The sequence below is a fragment of the Camellia sinensis genome, chromosome 13 (genome assembly GCF_055761805.1).
Source record: "Camellia sinensis isolate YWXY chromosome 13, ASM5576180v1, whole genome shotgun sequence".
In the NCBI taxonomy this organism is placed as follows: Eukaryota; Viridiplantae; Streptophyta; class Magnoliopsida; order Ericales; family Theaceae; genus Camellia; species Camellia sinensis.
This window is the reverse complement of record NC_138973.1, coordinates 30817109-30843148: the sequence shown is the minus strand read 5'-3', so window position 1 is coordinate 30843148 and position 26040 is coordinate 30817109. Positions and strand designations below refer to the sequence as shown.

The window sequence follows — 26040 nt, the reverse complement described above, 5'->3', positions numbered from 1 at the left end:
AGAAATTATTGAATTGTTAATTATATTTAACAAGTGTGATTGACCTTCCATGCGTTATTTTACTATTAATTAGTGATATCATATATCGATAATAATGTGGTATCACTATTATTTATATATTATTATATAATCTATTATGAGACATACATGACTCTTTTGCATTGCCTATAATACACTAGTTACAAGTAACACCATATATTTTCAATTCTAATTTTTTACCTGGCCAATTGTAAAAACAAAAATTTTATATTAAATATTTAAGATTTTGTATGTAATATTACTTTAAAATTATTATCTATTCTTATTGATTATGAGAAAAAAAAAATCAAAATTTTAATTAACAAGTGCTCATTCTAAATTATTTTTTTGGCTTCGCCACTGTCCGCGGGGGTTTACCACGGGTCTCGTTTCGATAATCCGAACCATTCAATGCGTAGAACTTGTCAAATATTATATGCCTGTAAAAAATCACATTGATCGGATATAGAAAACTATTATATGTCTATAAAAAAATTACGTTGATCGGATATCGATAACTATTATATGCCTGTAAAATAATTATCGATATTCGATCAACGTGATTTTTTACAGGTATATAATACTCGACGAGTTCTACACATTGAACAGTTCAGATTATCAAAACGAGACCCGTGAAAGGCCCTCACGAGTCCAACAACACCCTCCAGTCCGTGTGATTAGATTTGAGGGAAGCCAAACCCAATTATTTATCTTATTCAAAATGATGATTCCATCAAAAATGATAAAAACTTAATTATAAATTATCATTTATTATTACAAGATAATAGTCATTTCTTATAGGAATAATATTATATGCACCAATTAGCATATTAACTAGTATATCAATTGATGATGTGGTATAATTTAAGAAATTTTTGGTATTTGTAATATGATTAATGAGTAGGGTCAATAATAATATTAGTACATTAGTAAGTACACTATTTGATACATAAAACATTCCCGTCCTTAGAGAGGTGAAGGTGAAATGATCATTCATTATGTTGTTCATCAAAAAATTGTGAAGTATGAATTATAAACTCACTAATGATGGTGGACTATTATATTGTATTTGAATTATAAATTTATGGGATGATATGAAAATAGAAAATAAAACGGGAGCAAAAACTGAGCAAAGTATAATTTTAGTGTTTTTTTATTATAAATTCATTTATAAATATAAGATCCAAACATAATATTAATGGAATATTCTTACTACACACTTTCTCTCTCTTTGGAGAACCATGATTTGTTGCCTGGTGTTGAAATTAAAATTTGTTATACCTTATAACTATTTCTCTCTTTGTGTCCCAAGCCCACGAAAGCCTGCTTAACATGAACCTAATGTGTTGCAGTATACTAGAAGGGCTGCATTTGCTTACGACCAGATTGGGATTAAAAAAAAAAAATAGGAACTTGGTTTTAGTTTTGAAATTTATCATTTATCATTTTTTTGGGGACAATCGTAAAAAGGTGGTAATATCACAAAATAATTGTAAAGTGATGAAAATACAAACAGTTTATGCATTAGATTGAGCAGCATTAGATTGAGCAAATAGGTCTTGTACCTTCATCACTTTGTAATTATTTTATGTTGTTATCACTTTTTTTGCAATTGTCTCCTTTTTGTTTTACTTTTTTTTTTTTTTTTTTTTGGTTTTTTGGGTTCTATGCTAAGAAAATAGGAGAATATCAAATAAATAAAAATTATAAATTAAGTACAAATGTTTTTAAATATGTATAGCTCTATTATTTTTATATAATTTGTTTTAGGATGCAAATAATTTTTAAAATTTAAAAATATACTTTTGATATTTATTTTGGTCAATTTTATATTTTAATTTTCAATTTCAAAAAAAAAGTTCTGAAATAAAAACAGTCATTTTTCAAAACATATTTCATGAAGAAAATTAAAATTAAAAATCTTTTTTTTCAAAGATTAAATTATTCACGGACTGTAAATCACTAATTTACGAAAAATCACTTAAATCACACCACATCAACAAAAGTAGGCTCCTTCATTCTAACTTCATACTTTTTCCTTAAACACACTATAGAGGGTCAAAAATTAAACTCCAAATTAAGTATGGGCCTACGTGTTGAGTTCGCCCCTTTTAGGTGACCAAGAATGTCTAAAGGAGCATGGGGTTAAAGCCCAATGGAAGTGGGCCAACAAATGGGCCGAAATAGGTCCGACCCGCTAAGGATCCAAACAGACTCCACGAAAAAAGTGTTTAAGTCAAGTTGCAGAGCGATCAAAGTTGTTGAGGCATTTTGCCTCAAAGCCGCCATCTCCAATATTGTCAGTTTCGCTGCCATTTTGAAGTTGTTGAAGGAAACCGAAAACTGAAGCAACTAAGTTGTGGAGGCAACGCTTATAGCTTACAAGTTGCAAATGTACTTTGTCGGCGCCGCTATCCTTAATATTGACGAGGTAGTCACATGCAACGGGAAATGGCTACCGCAACAACTACAGTCGCCGCAACTATGACAATTGCCGCAACTAACTTGCGAAGGGAGGCACCCCATCAAGGTGATAGCAGCTTTTGGGAGAAGTTTCTCCTCCACAAGTAAAGGCTGATAGCAGGCTTAGGATTGATAGTGTCACGACCCAAACCTGCCCCTATGGGTTTAGCACCGAAACCGGCCAGTAATCCGTGATTACCAAAGGCCTGCTTAACAGTAATGACAGTATTACAGAGTACAGGGGCTGGCGGAAGCCAGAACAGTAATAAAGGATGTCCAATGAGCTGTGACATTCTGTATACAAAAAGACTTTTATGAACAAGCCACATGCAAAACCAAAACATATATACATCATATACACAAACATCCACGTTAGGGACCAAATCCCTTCACCATAACTGTACAGTCTAGACTTATTCAATCAGTACAAAACAGAGACAAAAAAGGTGAGTCTAAAACACCCCAAAGACAGCCTTGGCTTGATAGACTTGAAATCTCGCAGTGAGGCACAACGGTTGGCTTGACAAAAAGGAAGCTTAACCCGACGCTCCTAGCTCCGGTCCGGTGCCTGGACACCTACATATAGATATAAACAGTGAACTAAAGCCCAGTGAATAACAGTTGTGTAAAGAGGTTAAGAATGAATGTCATTTCAGTAATTAAACAGTCATATCAGTCATGTGTGGTACATCCAATAGCAAAATAGTGCAGTAGGTCTTAACAGACCGAATAGTCAGTTGATGGCCATCATAACAGTAAACAGTAGTAGTTCCAAACATTGGAACTGACAGAGATCTCTATAACAGTAGCAGTAACAGTAACAGTACAGTAACAGTAAGTTGCTATGGGTACCACGAGTACAGTTCATAAAAGTAGGACAAACATTCATTCAGTAGGCATTATCATTTCAAAAAACAGTACAGTCATTCGTTTAGAAATAGATATAATTGAACGTATCTTTACAACATTGTTACTCACAGAGTTCTGGGCTACAGACAAGCTAATGAGCGTCCTCGAATGCCAACCTTATAGTTGCAGAACAAACACACACTAAGTTACACACTTGGGAATCAATAACTTAGTCCCCTAACTTGACTTGGTGTGGTTCTATATCATTATCCTCATTAAGATGCCTTAAACTAGGCCTAGGAATGCCTAAGATGGAATGAGGGTGCAAAGATGTACTTTAAAACACTTTTCAAAATTTGTTGAAACAGGGGTCCACGCTCGAGCGTGGCTTTTTACGCTTGAGCAGACATACAGACAAAAGAGCTCCACTTGAGCGTGACTTTTCCCGCTCGAGCGAACTGTAAACTCAAGAAAAGTACTAGATGTGCAATTTTCACGCTCGATGGGCACTCGACCTACGCTCGAGCGTGAAACTCAGGTCCTCGCTCGAGCGTGAATTCTCTTGCGTGAATTCCCGCTCGAGCGGACTGCAAAACACATGAACTTCTGGGCATATGCATTTCACGCTCGATCGTGACTTTCCACGCTTGAGCGGAAATGCATGTACTCAGAGCGTACGCTTGAGCGTGAAGTCCTCCGCTTGGGCATGGATCCAAAATATAGAATTTCCAGATTGATCCTCAAGCTCAAAACTCAACTTTTAAAGCTTCAAATTCGATCCCCTTGGGCTAATTTTCTGGGGAAACTCATAGTACTACATGTTTTTGAAGATCATTTGTAAAATCAAGCCCAAAGGTGAGACAATTGAACACAATAACAAAGAAACTCCATGAATTAAGCAAGAACATGATGTAAATGCACCATGCATGTGTCCACTTGAATTCAAAGCTTCTAATACATGATCAAATGCAAGATTTAGCTCAAAATCATGGTGAATTCATGGGCTACAACTCAAATATGGATATGCATGTGAGGATTTCCTGAAGAACAACTTCAAATTTCAAGAACATGTACATGCATGCATGAATGGACTCTTAATTCAACTCTTCAATTTAATTCTTGACTCAAATCACTAATTTCACCATGGACCATGCAAGAACAACTTAATTTCACAAGTAAGAAGATGAATTTTCTATCTTATGTCTTGAATTCTAGATATAGAGGCTCGAATATGCAAATTCCCCTCAATTCTTCTAAGTCTCCAAGCTAAATTTCTTGTTGAACTCAATTTCTCTCACTCACCCTCTCTCACTCGGTTTTGGTCTCTAGAGGAAATGAAGATGATGTATCAAAAATGTATAAGGCATAATAAAGGTGGGTTTTTGAGTCAATCCACTCAATGGCAATTTCGTAATAACTCAATCCAATGTAAATTATCATTATTTAATCTAATTAATCATTCCAAATCGGTTTTTAATTAAATCTATCATAAAATCACATAAATTCTAATTAGCATAAAATACCAATCAATTTCTGATTCGGTCGTCGATAGGACATTCAATTCGCAATTCAAAGATGAAACATGAACAGATCATTTAATGACTAACAGATAGAAATGCATTTAAAATAGTATACTCATGCAATCAGTTTAGAATTTCAGTATGATCCATTACTTATCATGCTTAATCAGATATTAGCACTAATCAGAGGTGAGGGTTGTCACAGATAGCATGTCTCATATCTCACTGGTTAGAGCTGATAACAGGCGCAAAGGTAAACCAGTATACCGCTGCAACCCTGAGAATATGGGAGCAGGGTAGCCCGAGTGTAAGAGACTCATTTTCCATTACCCAGGTCACAGACCTGCCTTAGTTTCACAGGCAAAACTTAAGGAAGCCCCTTTGGGCTTGGTACTAAGGCACAACATGGCTGATAGCAGGCTTGGTTGTGGCCTTCGTCTTGAGAAGCTGGGGAGTTTGTGGTTAGGTAGTTAAGGGTGGAGATTTCACTGAGGAGAACACGAAACATGGCCGATAGCAAGCTATAAAGTCCCAAGAATGCATGTATTGGCCAAACTAAGCTGAGAAGGTAAGTGCAAGGACAAGGTCTTACCACCATAAGTGCACTTGCAGAGGTTTACGCTGAGAATGCGAGTTATAGTAGCAAATACTCCCACCGCAAGTGCAGTCGTTGAGATGTCTGTAAGGTTCATGTTGAGAAGGCAAGTTGCAGTGTCAAACACTTCTGCCGCAAGTGTACTCACTAAGGTAGTTGTGCCAAACAAATAGTACACAATACATGCAGAAGGACGCGTGTCATTTCTAGCCTGGTAGCTCAAGGCATAATATTCCATGTGATCCTCTGGAATACATATCTTCTCTCTATTTGGCCACTTGGTGTCCTTTTAGTACTAAGGAAAAGCCTATAAATAAGACCCATTTCCTAGCCCAAGAGAGGATGGTTGGGGATTTGAGGGAGATACTGTCCATTTGTGCACTAGTATACATTTCTTCTTGAGCTACTTGTTTCACCCTTACCTAGCTACTCGTTCTTCAGCCTTTCCACCATTATTAGACCATTACCACAGTTTTGCCTCTTTAATCACTACTCACATAGAACCCCTCCCTACACACACTACTAACTCCAAACCTATAGCATAACCGATCAAATCAAAGAACCTTTAGAATGATCAAATAAGAGAATTCTTGTAAATTTATCATTGATTTACACCTATCAAATTGAAGAACCCATGGGCACCACTGCAACTACATCTTTATGTTCATCCAATGATTATCACCATTACAATTGCAAATGGGAAATTTAGTTTTGATTGAACAGTGTTTAATTAATTATTTTGTTTAGGCTTTTTTGTTGGTGTTTTAATGTTGAGAAATGAAATTGGATAGTTCAATGAGGAACCATTTCAAATCACCATCTTCCATTTTTGTTGGTTGAAATTATAGAAAATGGAAATCCCAATTATTATCAAATCAGAACACTACATACAAAGAAAGATCAATTTCATGTCTTGGGTGTACGGGGGAGAAATATTCTTCATCTTCCGTATGCCTTGCTACCAAGCTCATCTCGTTCCTAGAACTCCGTCTAACTATGAACAAAACAAAGGTAAGCTACCCCGCGGGTGGTTTGCCGAAAAACCCCTCCGATGGCCAAGTTAGTTTTCTTGGAGAAGAAGAGAGAATACACAACTCTGTAGAGAGAGAATTACTAAAGGTTGCTTACCCCTCAGAAACTGCTCGCGCCTGCTTTTCTAGGCTGGCCATGCAGCCCCAAATTGTGCGCGCACTAGCTCTGTTGTCCTTTGGATGCGTGGTTGTACTACTCTCTCCATTCCTCACACGTGTATATGCCAATATTGCTCAACAGTATTGGCCAAACTGTCAAACGGTATTGATGCGCTGCAAGAACGAATTCCTTATCCTTTCTAATTGGTCCATGTGAAAACCTTGAACCGAGCAACAACTTGTGGCCCTAAAACGCTAACCTAGAACATCCTTTAGTCGAGTTGAACCATGCCAGTTCCCAAGTTGGTATTCTTTCAGACCAACCGTCATTTCGGCTCACGCTATGGCACAACTCATGCCACTTATCCCTCGTGCCCAACCTATACCGAGCTTAATGTGGTTGATCTAGCGGTCCTGACATAGTTTTGTCAACCATGAAGCCTAAAGGAGCTCGGGTAAACATCACATTCTGCGTTGGTATAGCTCAGCCCAACACCACGTTCCGTGTTGGTATAGCTCGGACACCACATTCCGTGTTGGTATAACTCGGCCCAACATAACTCGACTCAATACTACATTTCGTATTGGGTTTGCTCGGCCTAATGTTCGGCATAAATCTCCCTTTCATTGGGTAAACCACCCACTGAAACCAAAAAAACTATTAGTCAATTTCCTTAGAAGTTAAAGGGGCATCTAAGGGGTCCATTGTTGTTGCATTGGTGGTAGGGGCAAGAGCTAGAGTCCGAATCGAAGCCAGAAGAGACTGAGATTGAACAGAAGGCAAAATGATAGCACAAATGAGAGCGAAGGTCACAACCACACCAAATGAACCTTATAAATTGCCATTCTTTCTCTCTCTCTCTCTCTCTCTCTTCATAAAATCAAAAAACTAGGAACCTAAAAGCCTACATATAGATGGTAATTAAGAGCTTAATCTCAACGATGTATTTAGTTAGGAAATTTGGAAAAGAATTTAAAAAAGGAAAGGAAAAAATGTATGAAATTATGTGAAATATATGTATATTTTATTCACATTTCACATAACTTTTCCTTTTTCTTTTCCTAATCTTTTTTCAAATCTCTCAATCAAATACAGCGTAAGTGAGAGGGAGATTTATGGTCTGGTTTGAGCCGTGGAAATGGCCGGGCAGATTTGGGCCGAACAAGTTTGGGCCGCGGTGAAACAGGCCTATCCTGAAAGGTTTTGCTCGGTTAAGGCAAGGCGTGGTCGGACCGAGCTACGTGGCTCCATGGTGTAGAAGCCAGTGAAGTGGGATGACCGGCGCCATTGAAGGCGTGTAGATTCCACGGTTCATTATTTAGCTCGGCAGGAAGGCCGGTGGCAAACTAGTATGAGCTGTCCCGAGCTCGGCTATGCCGGGTTGCAGCCGAGCTTGGTCCTACCCTGATTTCTGCTAAAGGTTTTGATAAACTAGTAAATTGCTCGGTCTTATTGTATTTTTGGATCAAAAGGCGATCTGGAGCCCGGTCCGCCCTAGTTCTTCGTGTATTCATGTGTTCATCACTGGGATTAAAGAACAACGAAGAGAATAGGGGCGAATGTGGGTTTTGGGAGGGTTATGTCCTAAAACCTACGGATTTGGTGCCCTAAAAGGAGTAATATCAAACGAAATGACAATAAGGAGAGTTGAAGGACTTACCAGTTGAGGGCAAGGATTACTTCTTTGAGCACGAGTGCAAGAAAGGGCAAGGGTGAAGCTTGCTAGGGATGCTTGAGCTCTGGAACGTTGAAGGTTTGAGGTGAGACAGTAAGAATGGAAGGAAATGAAATGGGGCATGTTTATAGGGGTGGAAAGGCCGCCCAAAATTTGAATTGAAGGGACGTGACTGTTGGCGGCTCGAGGCCAATCAGCGCACGACACGTGTCCCCAATAATGGCAGCGTCAGAGCTGAAGAGACAGAAATGTCAGACGAGGCGTCGACCGAACAAGTCAAGATACAGGAAGGTTAGAGGAGGTGTCGACCGAGCAAGACAAGGAACCGAGCGCAGAAATTAGCTTGGTCGACTTCCTGCAAAACTGAGAACCGAGGAAGTGTTTACCCCGGTCATAACAGGTAATCCCAGTCACGCTTTGGCGGACGGAATTAAGGGGCAATTGAGAGGGAGATTTATGGTCTGGTTTGGGCCGTGGAAATGGCCGGGCAGATTTGGGTCGAACAAGTTTGGGCCGCGGTAAAACAGGCCTATCCTGAAAGGTTTTGCTCGGTTAAGGCAAGGCGTGGTCGGATCGAGCTACGTGGCTCCATGGTGTAGAAGCCAGTGAAGTGAGATGACCGGCGCCATTGAAGGAGTGTAGATTCCACGGTTCATTATTTAGCTCGGCAGGAAGGCCAGTGGCAAACTAGTATGAGCTGTCCCGAGCTCGGCTATGCCGGGATGCAGCCGAGCTCGGTCCTCAATGAGCTTGGATATTGGAACGCTTGGGCTTGAAGTGCAGCATGGCCGTTGGAAGCCGAGATACTGCAATTCGGCTGCCGAGCTCCTAGTAAAGTGGGCTGGCAGTTGGGATTAGGTGATGTTCAGCAAGATTTGTGCTGACAGATGGGATAACAGCACCACGTGTCGAGAGACTAATGAGAGTGGGTTTGGGGCGCAAAAGGTATATAAGCGAATCTGCGCCTCCCATACGAAACATATGACATTTTGGTGAGATAAACACTAAACAGAACTTAGTCCTCTCTCTCTCTCTCTCTCTCTCTCTCTCTCTCTATCCCTGTGTGTGTGTCTAACTTGATCACCGGAGGGGCTTTCTAGTCACACACCGTCGGGTAGCTCACCGCCGTTGTGCTCGTAGGTTGATTGGACAGACAGGAGCTTGAAAGAAAGGAGTGCGGACTTACTTGAATATTTGCTCCCCGCATAGTAAGAATTTGATTGCTATGACTTCAAAGAGCTACGCAACATGAGATAAAGTTAGGTTTATTTCTTTGTTAAATGATTTGATTTGCAACAATGATGTGGATTTTTTTTATAGTTAGTTTGATAATTGTAAAAAAAAAAATTAAATTAAATATAATATTTTATCATATTAATTACTTTAATTTACTTTATCTTTTAATAACCTATTTTAACCAAATTCTTCTCCCTAGCAAGGCTATAAAGTTAAATAATGCTAGAGACTCTAAATATTTTATTAAAAGTTTTACCAAATGTCTTACATGGGTGTGGAATGTGAATCCTATGTAGGTCCCACACTCATATGAGACATTTGATAAAATTTTTAGTAGAATTTTTCAGACCTCTAACATTTTTGTTAATCTAATAGAAAAAGAAGCAGGGAGAGAGAGCCGTGTGGCCCAATTTTCTTACGTGGCATATTTTAGTTAGTTTCACGGGACAGCCGTGTGTAACGTGAACTCTTTTATTTTTATTTTTTTTTAATTTTCATTATTTAACATAATTTATAAACCTGTATTTTTTTTTTGTCTTTTTATTTTTTTCAAATCAAATTACTTCTCTATTTTTAATTTTTTTTTAAAACTATAAAGTAATAAAATCGTCCGTAAATAGATTTAAACTTAACTCGATAACAACTCGTTCGAATTCAATTCGTTAATTTTTTTTATTTTTTAACGTTCGAGCTTGAACTCGTTAAATTTTTAATAAATAAATCTAAATATATTAAAACTCGACTCGTTATTTATTATTTATATATTAAATAATATAAAAATATATAAATAAAATAAGATAAATAAATTATTTATATATTTAAAAAGAGGAGTGATGGAAATCCCTTCTAATCACCACCCCCACCATCCCACACACATGTGGTAGGTAGTGATTGGAGGACAAAGGAAACAAAAAAAAAAAGGGTAAATTACATTTACCTCCCCTGAGGTTTCTGACAAATACAGGGACCTCCCTTGTAGTTTCAATAATTACACTAACTTCCCCTACTTTACCTGACATTGTACAGATTCCCCCAATCCGTCAATTATACATAAACGACGTTACTTTTGTATACAAATGACCATATTACCCTTTTATTTGAGCATGAAAAGACGAAAATACCCTTTGATTATAGTATTCAACTTTGTTTTTAATTTTAATTTTAATTTTTTTGTTCTCTCTCATCTCATCTCATCCCCCAATCCCAACTTCACTCTGGTTTCCAATTGCAACAGCAGTGTAATCTGAATTCTCTAAATCACTCCCCAGATGTCCCTCATCTTCCTCCTCTTTCTCTCTCTACAACTCCACCTCTCTCTTCTCTCCTCTTCCTCCTCCACCACTGCTCCTGCCGCCCGCCACCTCCACACCACGGCCTCATCATGTCCTCTTGATTTCAACGTCCTTCGCCGACTCATTCAATCCTCAAATCGTCCAAAACTCGACTCCGATTCCGTCTCTTGTCACTACATCAAGGTCGGTCTCCGACTCATTCAGTCCGATTATCTCCGAATCACCAACAATTTTCTTCATCCGATTGACTCCACCGAGTCTTGTTGGGTTTCATACCAAACCCTAATAAACGATTTCTTCCCCAATTTCAATGATATTCGCAAATCTACAGTTTCCAGGCCTCTTGGATCGCCGAAGGTTGTATGAACATCACTACTCTTGATGCATTCGAAGACAATGTTTCGAAATCGGCGTTAGACGATGCCGTGAAGGCGTGTAATCAATCTCTTGGTAATGGTTGGCCGTGCGCTTCTTGCACCACCAATCTCTCGAGCCTCCAGCCTTCGCGTACCCTTCGATTTACGTCGCTGTGTTTATCAATCGTTTCGGCCCAACCGATGAAGATACTACCAACTGTCTGTTTGGTTTTGATTTTTCTGATTTGAGCAATTCGAATGGTAGAGTTAGAACCATTGTGATTTGTGTAGTTGTGATAGGTTGTGGGTTTGTTTTGTTTCTGGGTTGTGGTGGGTTTTGGATTTTACGGCGAAAACGCGAGAAAATTAGGGAGAGAAGTAAGGTTGATCATGAGAGAGAAACTAATTTAGCTTTTGGAATGAACTCAATCAATGAAAGTACTACTTTAGTTAGGTACACATTTGAGGAGACATTTTTGAAGATTTATGAGAGAGTGAGAGAGAGAGAGAGAGAGATGGTAATGGAGTTAGCAATCACAAAATGAAGGCAAAGGAAACTATCCTCTATTTTCTCAGAAAATACACTATTCCGGACATAGATGGGTTGAGGACACTTGAGGGCATTATAGACATTTTAATGTTTGGCTTTGATGACATCAGCTTTTTCTGTGAAATAAATAAACGGAAGTCAACAGAAGGGGGAATCTTGACATTGTCAGGTAAAGCAGGGGAGGTTATTGTAATTATTCAAACTACAGGGGAGGTCCCTGTATTTGTCAGTAACCTCAGGGGAGGTAAATGTAATTTACCCAAAAAAAATGAAAATCCAACCAATGAGAGAGAGAGGGGGTCAAAGGAGGTGGAAAAAAAGGAAGTCTTAGACATTTTTAATTTAAAAAATATAAATATAAATAATAATAATAATTAACTATACACAATGATATATATTATTATTATTTTAGTAAAACATTGACTTTTTTTAATATATTTATATATATTATTGTATAATCAAAATTTTAATTGTAACTTTAATCTCATATATAAATATGAATTTATAATTTTTTGATTCGTTAAGATTCGTGAACACTTAAACTCGAATCAAACTTAAATCAACTCAACTCATCTTAACTCAATTCAAATTCAATTCGTGAAATTTTTATTGGATTTAAACTTAAACCCGTTAAAGGGGTTGTTTAGAGTGTCTTAAATAAGTGTACTTTTTGTTTTTTTAGACTAAAAAATTGAGGAAGAAAATATAGATGTTTGTGTTAACTTTTTGACTTTTTATAAAAAAAAATGTGTAATAAAAAATTGTAAAAAATAATTTGTAAGAAAAAATTAAGATTGAGAGTTGTGCAGCCGAAATGGTTAACTTTTGATGAATAATATTAAAATTTTAACTTTTTAATTTTTTAATTTTTTAATTTTTTTTTTTTAACATGTCAAACTTGCCAAAGTCTCAATAATGAAATCAAAACCTATAAATTTCAACTCTGCTCTGCTCTGCTCTGCTGGATTCATTTACAACCTTTTATTTTTTTACGCATTTTCATAGAAAGTCAAAAATCCCAAACACCCTCTTAATCACCCACCAAATCTATTTTCGTCTCCTTTCCTTCAGTTGCCAAACGCACAGTTAACAACTGTGGTGGAGGGTGTTGGACGGGGTTTGAGAGAGTCTCAAAACGAGCTTAGGAATTTCCAACGATAAAAGAGAGAGAGAGAGATGGGCTGCTTATGCAGACCCTTCTCGCCGCCGCATTTCCCTTCACCACCACCACCCACCACCACTCTTTTATTGTCACTGCGCCCCAACTCCACCATTTTCTCCTCCTCCGCCCCCGACCACCGTGACCGTCGCTCTTCTCTCTCTCTCCATTCTAATGTTACCCCAAAACGTCATTTTTCATCTACCTCTTCCTTCCTCATAAACCCTAATCTTTCTCTCTATCCTCTCCTTCCTCTCTCTCCCCTACCATGCGGCGGCGCCGGCAACAACAACAACAACAACCATGGTGGTGGTGGCAGTGGCGGCGGTGATTGGAGCAATTCCTTCGATCCCGACGAGTGGCCGCGAAAGGATTCTACTGATGTTCTCATATTCCTCTGCTCTCGTGCGTTTGCGAATGATGATGCAACAATTAGCTCTTCGCACAAGCACTTGTTCTTCTTCTTTGTGTCTTTGTTGGGTAGTTTTGGCTACTTCCAATTGGCTTCGGCTCAAGCAAGAACTAGCACTACTGCTGCCGATGAAAAGGAACAAGTATCTTTTGTTTGGGAAGTGAAGGGAGGGAAATGGATCAAACTCATCGCTGACTATTTTAACGATGCATTTGTTGTTTCAAATGGAAAAAATTCATCGTCTTTGTCATCAATTGGTGGTAATGATGCTGAGCAATCATTCGCTTTTCGGGTTGGCTCCGATTTGTGGATGCAATGCAGGAATTTATGCGTGCGTTTGATGCTCCCCGAAGGTTTTCCTCACAGTGTCACCAGCGATTACTTGGAGTACTCTCTTTGGAGAGGAGTTCAAGGTGTTGCAGCCCAAATTAGTGGCGTCCTTGCCACCCAGGTACTTGTTATTTTTCAAATTTTTTCTTAGGTACTCGTGAGAATTAGATGTTTGACAAAATGCCAAGCTCGAATAATCTAAATAAAAACCCAGATAAATATTTTGTGTAGTTGATTCTTGCTTTGATTGGATTGTTTTGTTTTTTCCCTCTTGTTGTGACGTTATTGTACTATGTTGATGTAGTCTTTACTTTATGCTGTTGGGTTGGGAAAAGGGGCCATTCCAACTGCAGCGGCTGTGAATTGGGTACTCAAGGATGGAATTGGTTATCTCAGCAAAATCCTGTTGTCAAAGTATGGTCGCCATTTTGATGTCAATCCAAAGGGATGGAGATTATTTGCTGACTTGTTGGAAAATGCTGCATATGGAATGGAGATTGTAACTCCTGCATTTCCTCATCTCTTTGTTCTAATCGGTGCTGCTGCTGGAGCTGGACGATCAGCTGCTGCACTGATCCAGGTAAGTTGGAAAGTTTTGGTCTGGTCTGAGGATCATTTACACTGTTTTTTCTTCTTCATCTACTAATGGCTTGTAAGTATAAAAATGATCTTTTGATCATATGGATCTCAGTGACGCCCTCACAAGGAAATGGAAAATGAAAACATGTCATTTAGAAGAGTATCATGTTCTTGCTTCACAGTGTGTTTCTAATGTCTTAGTCATCTTATAATGCATGCCCTACACAAATGTTGGGGATTGTGATTTTTTATTTTTTTTATTTTTTTCTTATCAACAGCAACAAATTTTTTTGATAAATCAAAAAGAGACGAGGACGAGGCATCCTCTACAAATAAGAAAAAAAAGGGAAGAAACTACATAACCAAACACAAAGACTGCATCCACAAAACTACTACATGTCACACACCGACACCCAATCCCTAGCTAACAAAGATGGTGTTTGGGAAGTGAGTTTTTATGTAGATTTTATTAGATGTAGGTTTTTATGAGATAAAAAATTTTTGGTGTTTGGGAAGATAGTTGGGTTTTTATGTGGTTGGATGTGATGTTTGTGAGAGAAAAAGTGAAATGATTATGGGATTGGATGTGATATTTTGTTTGGATGTGTTTTTTTTGGTTTTGCAAAACTTTTGTCTTTTAGTGGAAAAAATGAGAAAAAAATTTGGGAACTTGCTTCCCAAACACCACCAAAAACAGTGGAATTCCTTTAAAGGGGATTGTGACTTTGACTCTCTGCTTGCATGATTTATTCATAATAACTGATCACTAGAGCTTTGTATAATGAAAGGTCTCTCTTGAGCATAATTTCATTATATGTGTATGTGGTTGAATGAAGGGGTATTGCATAATGTAGAACAAAGCACCTTGGCTCCCCCTTGCTGAGACTGGGGAAACTGTGGACATGACTGAAGGCCCTTGCATAGTATAGAACATGCACTTAAGACATGCCATGCTGTCTGGGGCATTTATTGGGTCTGACTGTGCATTTGACAACTATGTTAACACAGACTTTAGTTTGTTAAAAAGCGTTAATGCGTATGTGTTTGCACCCATGTGTTTTAGTATTCTGGATTGAGGCAGTGTTAACTTGGTTTATTATTATTTTTCTCAAGTATGCCTTCTGTTGAATAAATCTTTCACAACTTCAGCATTTAAACATGTAGCTAATGTTCCATGTGTGGGATTTAACTCTTCCCTTTAACAGGCTGCTACCAGGAGCTGTTTCTATGCTGGCTTTGCGGCTCAGAGGAATTTTGCTGAGGTAAAATAGTTTCTCTCTTGGCTACTAATGTCCGAATATTTTTAATATTAATGTTTTACAAAGCTTGAAAGTCTCTTATCCCATTGGTCATCATGTATTTGGTTTCGGTGATCATAAAGTGTGTTTCTGGGTCAACCCTTTGTTGGTGCTTATTTATAATCTTGATCAGTCCTTCTACCTTGGTGGGTGGTTTACCTATTCTATTCATCTTCTGAAAGGAGTCACTAATGGCAGGTAATTGCAAAGGGTGAAGCTCAGGGAATGGTGAGCAAATCTATTGGTATCATGCTTGGCATAGCATTAGCTAACTGCATACAGTCCTCTACACCTCTTGCTCTTGCTTCTTTTGGTGTGGTAACTTGGATACACATGTACTGCAATCTGAAGTCATATCAATCCATTCAACTAAGGACTCTGAATCCATATCGTGCAAGTACTCCCTTTCTTTATTTATAATTTTAGTTAATGAAATTTGTGGAAATGATATCTGTATTATTGCTCTATTCAGTATGAGCTGTTTTATAAGGCATGTTGACTATATTGGCATATTAGATTTAAAGAATGGGGTTGGTTAGTGATGCTCAGAGGTTTTGAAAGTTTCTAAATTGGAAATACAGATTGGCTTTACTATTTTGATCTGGAACAACAATATTTATGTTGATAGATGTCTATCTCGTATCACGTCATCAAGTATCATTTCTCATAGGTTTTATATTATATATTGGGTTATATAAGGTACACTTAAGTTTTTGATAGAGATTGATTGAAAAAGGAATGAAATAAATAGAATACATATTACTTGGAAATTAAATACATCACAACTAATGATAATTTACATGACAATTTAAGCACCGATTATATTTATCTCTAATACTGCATTTCTCTCTTCCCGTTGCCAGTTTCTTCTTGCTTTGTTTTGAGTTGAAACTACTCTCTTCTGAAAATTAATAACTACATAACTAGTAAGGATTAATTTTTTTAATGTATGATTGCTCAATGGTCATTAATCAATTAATCTTGTAAAAACGGGGTAGTTCCTCTGTACTGATTAATTTATTCTAGTAAAAAATGTATGCTGTCATTATTTTCCTTTTTCTTTTTTTTTTTTTTTTTTTTTTGGTGATTATATAGTACTGTGGAAGCTTTGTGAAATACCATTTAGCTGAAAATGCGGTCATTGGTTTTAATGTTGATGAGGGGAGTAGCATGTGCTATGCATCTGTGCCTTATCTCAATATAATCCGGCCCTCTTATCCTTCTCCTAGTTTGTTTTGCTAAATGGGATGGATTAAGTTTCTTGCATTTCGTTATGAATGTACTTTTTTATTTCTTTCACAGGTTTGGTCTTCAGTGAATATTTGCTTAGTGGTCTAGTTCCTTCAATTAAAGAGGTTAATGATGAGGAACCACTTTTTCCAGCTGTACCAATTCTTAATGTGAATCCTGCACGCAAAGTAAGTAGCTCTTTTTTTTTTTTTTTTTGGTGTGTGTGATTTATAAATCTTTCTTACAAAGATAAGAACTTAGGGGACATCGAATAGTGACTAAGAATATAATGCTTGATTGTTCCTAGGATGCACATGGGGTCTTTCTAAAACAAATGCATGTTGTTTGAGACGAATCATTCACATGGTTGCTACCTTGCTGCACTGGATCATATGACAAACACCTTTTTTTTTTCGTCTTTTCCTTTCTCCATTTAAGTTAGAATAACTTGTTCTAGAGCCTTCATTTATTTTTGGATTTTGTACAGTCTGTTGTACTGCTACCGCATGCCAACCCTCTTGGTACGAACTACAAATCATGCATAGCAGCCCCACATTTGCTCAAATATTTCTTGAAAGCTTTATTTGTTTTTTGCCTTCTAGTTGCTTAGTTTGATCCAGTACTATCTTGAATTTTCATTGCTATTTTCTGCCTGTTCACTTTCAAATTGCTCTCAACTAGTTCTCATTGTGCATCAATAAAGAATACCTTCCTGGGGGTTTCCATTCCCTTGTTACACTTTTACGATAATTAAGTTGCATTCCATTCTGGGTTTTTCTTCTTCTTCTCTCTTTTTTTTTCTTGGTTTTGGTTTTGGTTTGGTGCTAAAGTTTCTATGTTCAAGCATTCAAGCCCAGTAGCCACCTACAGAATGGAGTTGATTACCTGCATGATCATGATTGACTTAAAAAAACCAATCATTAGTTGTTGATAGATTTAACTTTTTTGAGTTACTATTTCATCGTATTCACCAATGTTGCTAACCATCTTTCAGTTTCATTTCAATTTCTTCTGAATAACCTTTACAACACTGACATTCTCAAGATTCATATAAAAAAAATTGTTGGATAATTCTAAGATTTCAAATGTAACCACAGATATGTCTCTTTACTTTTTTTTTCTAAATTTTGGACATGTAATTGATTTGTAACAATTTCCATAAGAAGCAATGTACATTTATATATCAGAAAAGAAAAAGTATGGCAAAGTGAAAAAATTGATGCATCTAGTAAGGATTATATCAATTCAATAGGCAAATTGATCTCAAGGGGAATTATGTGCCATGTCATTTTGCTTTATGCTATCAGAACCTTTGCAACCATTTTAGATGTGGTGCAAGAATCAGTGTGATGTGCATTTGATGTGCATGGGTCAGAGATGTATAAGACAAGGTATTGAATAATATAGACATCCAGGAACATGTTTTTATTCCAGTGTACAGTCTGATTCATTGATATTAAATGAAGAATAAAAACATGGGAAAATTTTTCTGCTGATTCTTATGCATTGTGGTTTTTCCTTCCCAGGCACAATTAGAAGTACTGTCTGCAGAAGCCATGGATGCAGCTGCTAATATCGAGGGTCGGCTGCAGCTGGGGTCCAAACTCTCTGATGTTGTTAAAAGTGAGGATGATGCACTTGCATTGTTTGACCTCTTCAGAGATGAAGGCTATATTTTGACCGAGCATGAGCAAAGATTTTGTGTACGTACAACCTTACCTTGGTTCCCATCATGCATGCCAATTTTTTTGGGTTGTTTCTTCTTCTGATGGTGTTTATATCTTTTATTGGTTTTGAGCTTCTTCTTCTTCTTAGCGTCAAAATTAGAAAGCCAGTAAAATCAACAAGTTTAATACCTTCAGCCTAAAGACGTATTTTTTCTATTCAAAATTGTGGGACCTTGCATTGCATCTGCCCATGGTTAGTAAATAAATGACAAAAACCTCAGGGTGTTAATGAAGATTATTCTCTCATTGTTTTGTTATTCTTTTACCTGCTTTCTTTTGAAGGTGATTTTTGTGTTGGAGAAACTTTGATAGGAATTGCAAAACTCAATTAAATTGTGTTTTTGGTTGAAATTTGGCCTGGATCAGGTAATACTCAAAGAAAGTTCCTTGCCACAAGACATGCTCAAGTCATTGTTCCATGTCAGTTATCTGTATTGGTTAGAGAAAAACGCAGGAATCAAAACAAGGAGCATGGTTGATGACTGCAGACCAGGGGGGAAGCTGCAAATATCTCTGGAGTACATTCAAAGGGAATTCAACCATGTCAAAAATGATGGGCAACTAGCAGGTTGGGTGACTGATGGTCTCATCGCAAGGCCTTTGCCTAACAGAATCCGTCCTGGTTGTGCTTCCTCTGATGTGGAATGCTAACATTATACACAGAAGGTGGCCATTCCTGAGCAACAAATGAGGGAAGAAAATGCCTTCAATCATAATAGGACTGCTTGTACCCGTCTGCTACGGTACAACCTCTTTGAGCCACCTAGTCCATGCTGCGGAGAGTTGTGCCATGGAGTTTTGTCTCGAGGGGAAGATGGAATGTAGAAGTTGACATCATGGAAAGGCTAGATAGTGTTGAGTATTGTCAATATAATTTATCCAACGTTGGTGAATCGCACCTCCCTGAAGATGTTGACAGATGATTGAAAGGTGCTGTTGGGCTGGAACTTGGCGGAGCATTGCATTTTGTTTCAGAAATGATTTGCTGCTAAATTTCAGAACAGCATCCATTCATTTTGATATTGATTGGTGTTTGTCTTAGATTATAGAAAAAGTATGACATTGAATTTTGATAGTTGTTGCCATTCATTGCTGTCCTGAAATGTTGTAACATATAAACCAGTTACCAAATAGGGCATTCTATAGGGCGCCTCCATTTACACACCACCTTTCATCTCAAAGCACACCATTAATTAGGTCTCGTTTGGGAACATGTTAATTTAGTAACTTTTTGGCTATTTGGCTAAAATATGAGCTAAAAAAAATTAGTATGTTTGGGATGATTTTTTGATTTTTTACGAAAATATGTGCAAAAAGTAGAGAGAAAAGAGAATTTTTGATTTTTTGGTATAGATTGTTGGCTTTTTTACTTTTTGGCTAAACTGGTCTGTTGTCAAACGAGGCCTTAGTTTCTTTTTTATTACAATATTAACTTAGGCCAAGTTTGGGAAGACTAAAAAAGTGCATTTTTTGTCTTTTTGGACTAAAAAATTGAGGTTGAAAATATGGATGTTTGGGTTAACTTTTTGACTTTTTATTGAAAAATGTGTAATAAAAAATTGATTTGTAGGGAAAAATTTGAATTGGGAGTTGTGCAGCTGTAATTGTTGACTTTTGGTGAATAGTGTTAACTTTTTAACTTTTTGAGTAACTTTTTGCCTTTTTGACTTTTTTGAAAGTACCCAAACTTGGCCTTAATGTAAAATGATCACAAAGGACAAAAAGACTATGATATACATTTCATGTAAAATTATCATAAAGGATAACAATAAATACAATACACACCTCTCTTCTAAAATGTTGTTTACGGATCTTCTCTTTTAAGAATCCAAAAACCCTTAAAGAAACAATAAAAAATATGCGTATTATTGAAGATTTTGATTGGAGTGAATGATGGATGCATCTGATAATATTGGTTTGGAATAATGGAGCAAGGAAAATGTTAGTTTTTCATTTTTTTTTTTCATTTTCATGTACTTGCTAAGTGGTAAACCGTAACAATGTACTCATGTTTGGTTATCTACAACCGAATAAGTTTTAATTGTTCGATTTTTTAGTGTCGAACATAGTGCACATGTTCGGTTAATAAGTTCCGAAATTATAACATTTGTTCGGTTTTCAACAGTCGAACTTTTGAACTTAGCTCGACTCTACATTTCCAAACACTTATAATAATTTTTTTTTTTTTTGGTTTTTCCAAAACTGTGCATCCATGGAGGGGGTCGTGAACCAAAGGAGAATGAAGTGAAATCGCCTTTAACACGAATGGAGATCGATTTAAACTGGTTCTGAAACCTTTGAGATGATAATGAAACAGAGAATAGAAGGGGACATTGTGTGTGTTTTTGAAGTGGAGGTGTAGAATATGGAAGATTAAAGATTATGGATGGGGTATGTGAGTGAGTAAGGTTAAAGATGAAAGATTGTGGATAAGGTGTGTGAATAAGGGTAAAGATGGAAGATTGTAGTGTGTATTGAGCAAATTTCTTATTTATCAAATTACTAAAGGTGTGCATTGAGTAGTGTTGTATCTTGAGATGAAAAGTGGTGTGTAAATAGAGGCACCCCATCGGGCTTGTTTGGTTTGTATTTGATAAACATGTTTTGAGATAAAAAGTACGAAAATTTGTTTGGTTTTGTTTTTTTTCAAAAGATGTTTTGAAAAATTATTTTGAGAGAGAATTTTGGAAAAAATGATTGATTTGATGTGTATGAGAGAGAGATTTGTTTGGAAAACTTGTAAACCAAACAAGTTTTGGAAAAAAAATTTGAAAAAATTTGTTCGATTTGATTACTTTTAAAAACTTATTTGTAGAGAATTTTTCCTAAATTTTTTTGAGATAAGCCGTATTCATTATTTGCCCTTCTTGACTTAAGCATGCCTTTGCATGGTCCCCTTTCTAGACAAAACCTGCTTTAGATTGGTAATGCTTTTATGGTCTATGGTCGGGATTTTGCTTAGGCAGATTGTGGATGATGAAAACAAGTAGATTTGACCAATCTGAAATAATACAACAAAAACTATTAAGAAAAGCAGAGCAAATTTTGGATTATAGACTTGATCTTGATCGAATTCATGTCCACTTTGTGAAAGTATATTAGTATCTTTGTCATTTTATTTTTTTTTTGTGTGGTTCTTCCTTTTTTTTCTTTTTTCATGTCTTTAGAAATGAAAACAATGGAAAGTTCAAAAACAATTATGGTTTTTATTTGTGTGAAAATTGTTTTTGAAGAAATAATTTTTTTTCTTACTTTTAAAAATAGTTTGTCAAATAATATTTTATTTATTTATTTTATTTTTTTGCATGAGTTTTCATTTTTTCAATTTTGAGAATAAAAAAAAAATGAAAACAATTTGCTTTATTCTTTATGCAACAAAATGAAGCTTCTGTTTGATTTAGTTTTTGAAAAAAATTTTGAGTTTTGAATTGTATTTTGAAAGATAAATCGTTGAAAAGGGTTTTGAAAATTTACGGTAGTGCTACGTAGCTCGAAAGGTGGAGTTTAAAATTGGCTCGAATCAGAAACAGAGAAGGAGAAGAAAAGGAAGGAGGAGGAAGAGGAGGGACTGGAGGGGGCCCAACAAATGGGGTTGGAGGCAGGGGCGGGGGCGGAGGCGAGGCAGAGCCGACGAGCAGCGACGGCGGGCGACGAGGCGACGAGCAGCGACGATCCTCGACGGCAGCGGTGGTGCTGGCTCTTCTCCTCTCTTCTTCCTCTCTTTCTCCTCTGTCTCTTTCTCCTCTCTTCTCTCCCTCTTTTGAGCCAATTCGAGCCAATCAATTCGAGCTACGGCTCATTTCCGGAAAATTTATTCAAATATGAATTTTGAAATGATTTGAAAAAAAAAAATTTAAATTTTATAATTCAATAGCACTGCATGAATCCTGATATGATTGACAGAAGAAAATACTGTAGTTGGAAATCTTTCAAGAATTGTAGTACACAAAGTTCCATAGATTTAATCTCATTCTGTTCTTGAGCGAATGAAGTAATAAAGCAAGCAGAACTGTGGTAATGGTAGCAGACACCATGAAAGAAGAGATTGAAAAGCTCTGGGAAGAAGTAAGAGACCTAAGCCTAGGAACCACCACCGCCGGAGTAGAACGCCTCCACTCACCACCAACCCCACTCCAATTCCTCCGCCACTTCGTCTCCCCAAACAAACCCTGCCTCATCTCCAACGCCACCCTCCACTGGCCCGCCACCACCCTCTGGTCCTCCTCCGACGCCCACCTCCTCCGCTCCCTCTCTTCCGCCACCGTCTCCCTCCACCTCACCCCCACCGGCCGCGCCGACTCCCTCTCCCCCCACCCCTCCATTCCCTCCTCCCTCTGCTTCGCCTCCGCTTCTATCTCCTCCATGCCCTTCCCTCTCGCTCTTCAATCCATCTATTCTTCCGATTTGGATTCGAATTTCGTCGCCTATGCTCAGCAACAGAACGATTGCTTTCGATCCGAGTACTCTGCTCTTGCCGAGGATTGCGAATCTCACATTCCTTGGGCTACAGAAGCCCTAGGTTGCTTCCCTGAGGCTGTGAATCTCTGGATTGGAAACCACCTCTCTGAGACTTCCTTCCACAAAGATCATTACGAGAATCTCTACGCCGTTGTCACCGGAGAGAAGCATTTTCTTCTCCTTCCGCCTACTGATGTTCATCGCATGTACATTCGTAACTACCCTGCAGCTCACTACTCCTACCACAAGGTCATTACTCTCTAAAATTTCATCAATTTTGAGTAAAAATATGATTGTTGGGAAATTTGGTGAAGGATTTGGTTAATCCTTAATTTGGTTAAAATTTTGCGTCTTTCTTGATTTGATTTGATACCAGTTCGATGAAATAATTAGAGCTCACTTTTAGCTCTTTATTTATAAAATTTCAATTTGATGCAAAAATTCGTAAATGATTGGAGAGCTCTTATATATACATATATATGGATTGGTTTGTTCATGAACATTGTTGGTAAGACTTAGGTTATGATTTGCAGGATACTGGAGAGTTCAAATTGGAGCTTGAGGATCCGGTGAGGTATGTGCCTTGGTGCAGTGTGGATCCTTACCCTTCACCGGAGAATAAAGAGAGAGAAATGTCAAAATTTCCTCTGTATTTTGATGGACCGAAGCCGTTTGAGGTCACGGTTAAGGCTGGGGAAATTCTTTACTTGTAAGCTTTACTCTTCTTTTGTTGTTTTGGGTGTTTTCAACTGCTTATATGAAATTTGGATTTGTCTATCGAGTTTGAACTTTGGTCTCTAGTAATGATACTGTAAATCAAAGATGATAAATTTATTGAATGTGTTTCCAAACAAATTTTTGAGAAGATTTCTAAAAAGAATTAGGCTTTTTGGATGAAAGTACAGTGGATTGAAATTTTGCAACATGACGATACATAAGTTGGGGATTTCCAAAGGGACATCCCTTGACAGTTTCTCTTATGGTGCATTGATACAATTGCCAATGAGTGTCATTTAATTTGAAATTTCAATTTTATTTTGGTCTGTCATTCGAAATTGTACTTGGGTTATTTGCCTTTCTAACGAGCTTGGAATTGTCAAAGAGCAATAATGTTGGGTTAAGTAGCCTAGTTTTGAAAAGTGGTCGCAAGTAGTTCTAGCTTTCCTTCAGAAATTGCAATAAAAGTGAGTGATAGTTTCTAGAACCATGTGAACTAGCTTCTTTAAGTATTTTCTTGACTAGGAAAGGATCAATTTTTTTTCATGATGTGGTGATTTGATACTTTGTGAAGTACCATTTCAGGTTGTATTTTTGATAGAAGATTCTCTTCTGGATGCCTTGTTCGCCGGTCAGGAATAATTGTTGACTGAACTTTAGTTCGGGAGGAGTCACCAAAAGAACCTGCCACCGAAGTTTGAGAGCATTAGACTTTTAGTGAATTTAGGTTGCCACCGCAGTGGTTTGTTAAGAGCATCATCATGCTTACAGTGTTGGTCCACGTATTTGTTCCCAAGAGTCACACGAGTTACTTGGCTAGGTCTGAAGGACCAAACTGTTTCTTGGTCCGGTTATTTGTTCCCCAGGGTCATATGAGTTACTTGGGTAGTTCCTAATGACAAAACTAATCCAAAGAATGTCAAATTACCTTGGGTACCCGTGCTTGCGTGCACACACACACAGCACAATCTACATAGGATGATCGGCTTGAATGTATAGATCATCAGCAAAAAAGATTAGATCGTAAGAAGTTGCTATGAAATTTAGAAGCACTTTCAAAATGGTACATTTATATCACTGACCCTCCGCCCACTATATTGAAATATGATGCTTGGGATGTCAAGGAAAAAGTTTAATCTCTGCTTAATGTCTGGGCTTAAAAAATTTGGAATATGTGGGGAATTACCTCCTATGAGCTTTTTGTATTTTTATTCCTATTGTAAAATGTCCTACTTATTGCTGAACAGATTTTTAGTGATAATTAGTTAAGATGATGCTGAATTGCTGGAGTTTATGCAGGCCAAGTATGTGGTTTCATCATGTTAGACAAAGTCCAGACAGCAGAGGACGCACTATCGCAGTGAACTATTGTAATTATGACTTTGACACTTCTTCCTTTTTCTTACTTTGACTTAAAAAAAGGAGTATAAGAATCTAAAGCACATTTATCTTGCAGGGTATGATATGCAGTTCGATATAAAATATGCTTACTTCAACTTCTTACAATCAATTCCTCACCCATCATCTCATGGTCTGACACCGCATGAAATGGGATTTGTTGGATCATCCTCAGATACATCTATTTGCTATTCAGGAGATGAACCAGATATCAATGCTATGGAGAGGGTGAAATGTGACTGAAAACAGAGGTGACAGTGACGAAGAATGAATAATGATGTGTTAGTGAGGGTGGTTTGATCTTTGAGGAGCTCTTCAGTGAGAAGATGCAGAGTTTAGATCAGAGAAAAAGCAGGAACATCTTCTATGTTCGCATCATTGAACTTTCCAACAAGTTTTGGGGAATTTTGCCTGCTGGTTGAAGATATGGTGACAGAGCTATCTCTTAGTAAATTTTCTCAGTAGGTTGGGTCTCTTGAAATATTTTTTTGTAGAGCTCTTGTTGTCGGTGGGCGAGGCTGCTGCTAAAGTAGGTTCAGTGCAGGAGGCTCCCGCTAAAGAATGGTTTGAGAAGAGCCAGATGTAGTGATGTTCTCTGGTGCACCAAAAGTGAGATATGTTTTGATTGGAAATTGGTGGTTTTATTTTCACTTTGTGAGTTCTATTTTTATTTATTTATTTATTTATCTTAAATGAAGAACCAAATAGAAGAAAAACAGGGAATAATAACAAGATTAATGATTTGTTCACCGAAATTGTTTAACCTAAATTTGCCTGAATGAGTTTCTTTCTAGAAAGAGACTTGCGCACGGGAGTTTCTTTTCGGAAAGAAACTCGTTTGGACGAATTTTGATTAAACAAATTCGGTGAATGTAGCGGTACTGTAATAACAATACACATATCAGATTGCTTGGTCTTAGGGTTCGTTTGGGATGTAAGTTGGTTTTTTGATTTTATGACTATTTTAGCCTGGGTTAAAAAATCTCGTTTGGAATATGTTTTTTAGTTTTTTTAACTTTTGTGAGAAAAAAAAAAAAGATTATAAAT

At 37.3% G+C, this 26040-nt stretch overlaps 2 protein-coding genes across 3 annotated transcripts; both read left to right on the top strand.

Moving 5' to 3' along the window:
- Positions 1–12625: 12625 nt before the first annotated feature.
- RUS1 (root UVB sensitive-like protein (Protein of unknown function, DUF647)) lies at positions 12626–19703 on the top strand. 2 transcript variants are annotated; one of them, XM_028239057.2, is made up of 7 exons: positions 12626–13707; positions 13891–14166; positions 15371–15427; positions 15662–15860; positions 16766–16881; positions 18220–18396; positions 18787–19703. In XM_028239057.2, exons 1-7 carry the CDS (start codon positions 12862–12864, stop codon positions 19069–19071), a joined length of 1956 nt encoding a protein of 651 aa, XP_028094858.2. In that variant the 5' UTR covers positions 12626–12861; the 3' UTR covers positions 19072–19703. The 2 variants fall into 2 exon arrangements, with proteins under 2 accessions (XP_028094858.2, XP_082757953.1); XM_082901827.1 differs by lacking the exon at positions 15371–15427.
- Positions 19704–22307: 2604 nt separating this feature from the next.
- On the top strand, positions 22308–25709 carry LOC114294868 (lysine-specific demethylase JMJ32). Its single transcript, XM_028239047.2, has 4 exons — positions 22308–23127; positions 23412–23587; positions 24895–24965; positions 25052–25709. The coding sequence occupies exons 1-4, from the start codon at positions 22438–22440 to the stop codon at positions 25234–25236; spliced, it is 1122 nt and encodes a 373-aa protein (XP_028094848.1). The 5' UTR covers positions 22308–22437; the 3' UTR covers positions 25237–25709.
- Positions 25710–26040: the final 331 nt, after the last annotated feature.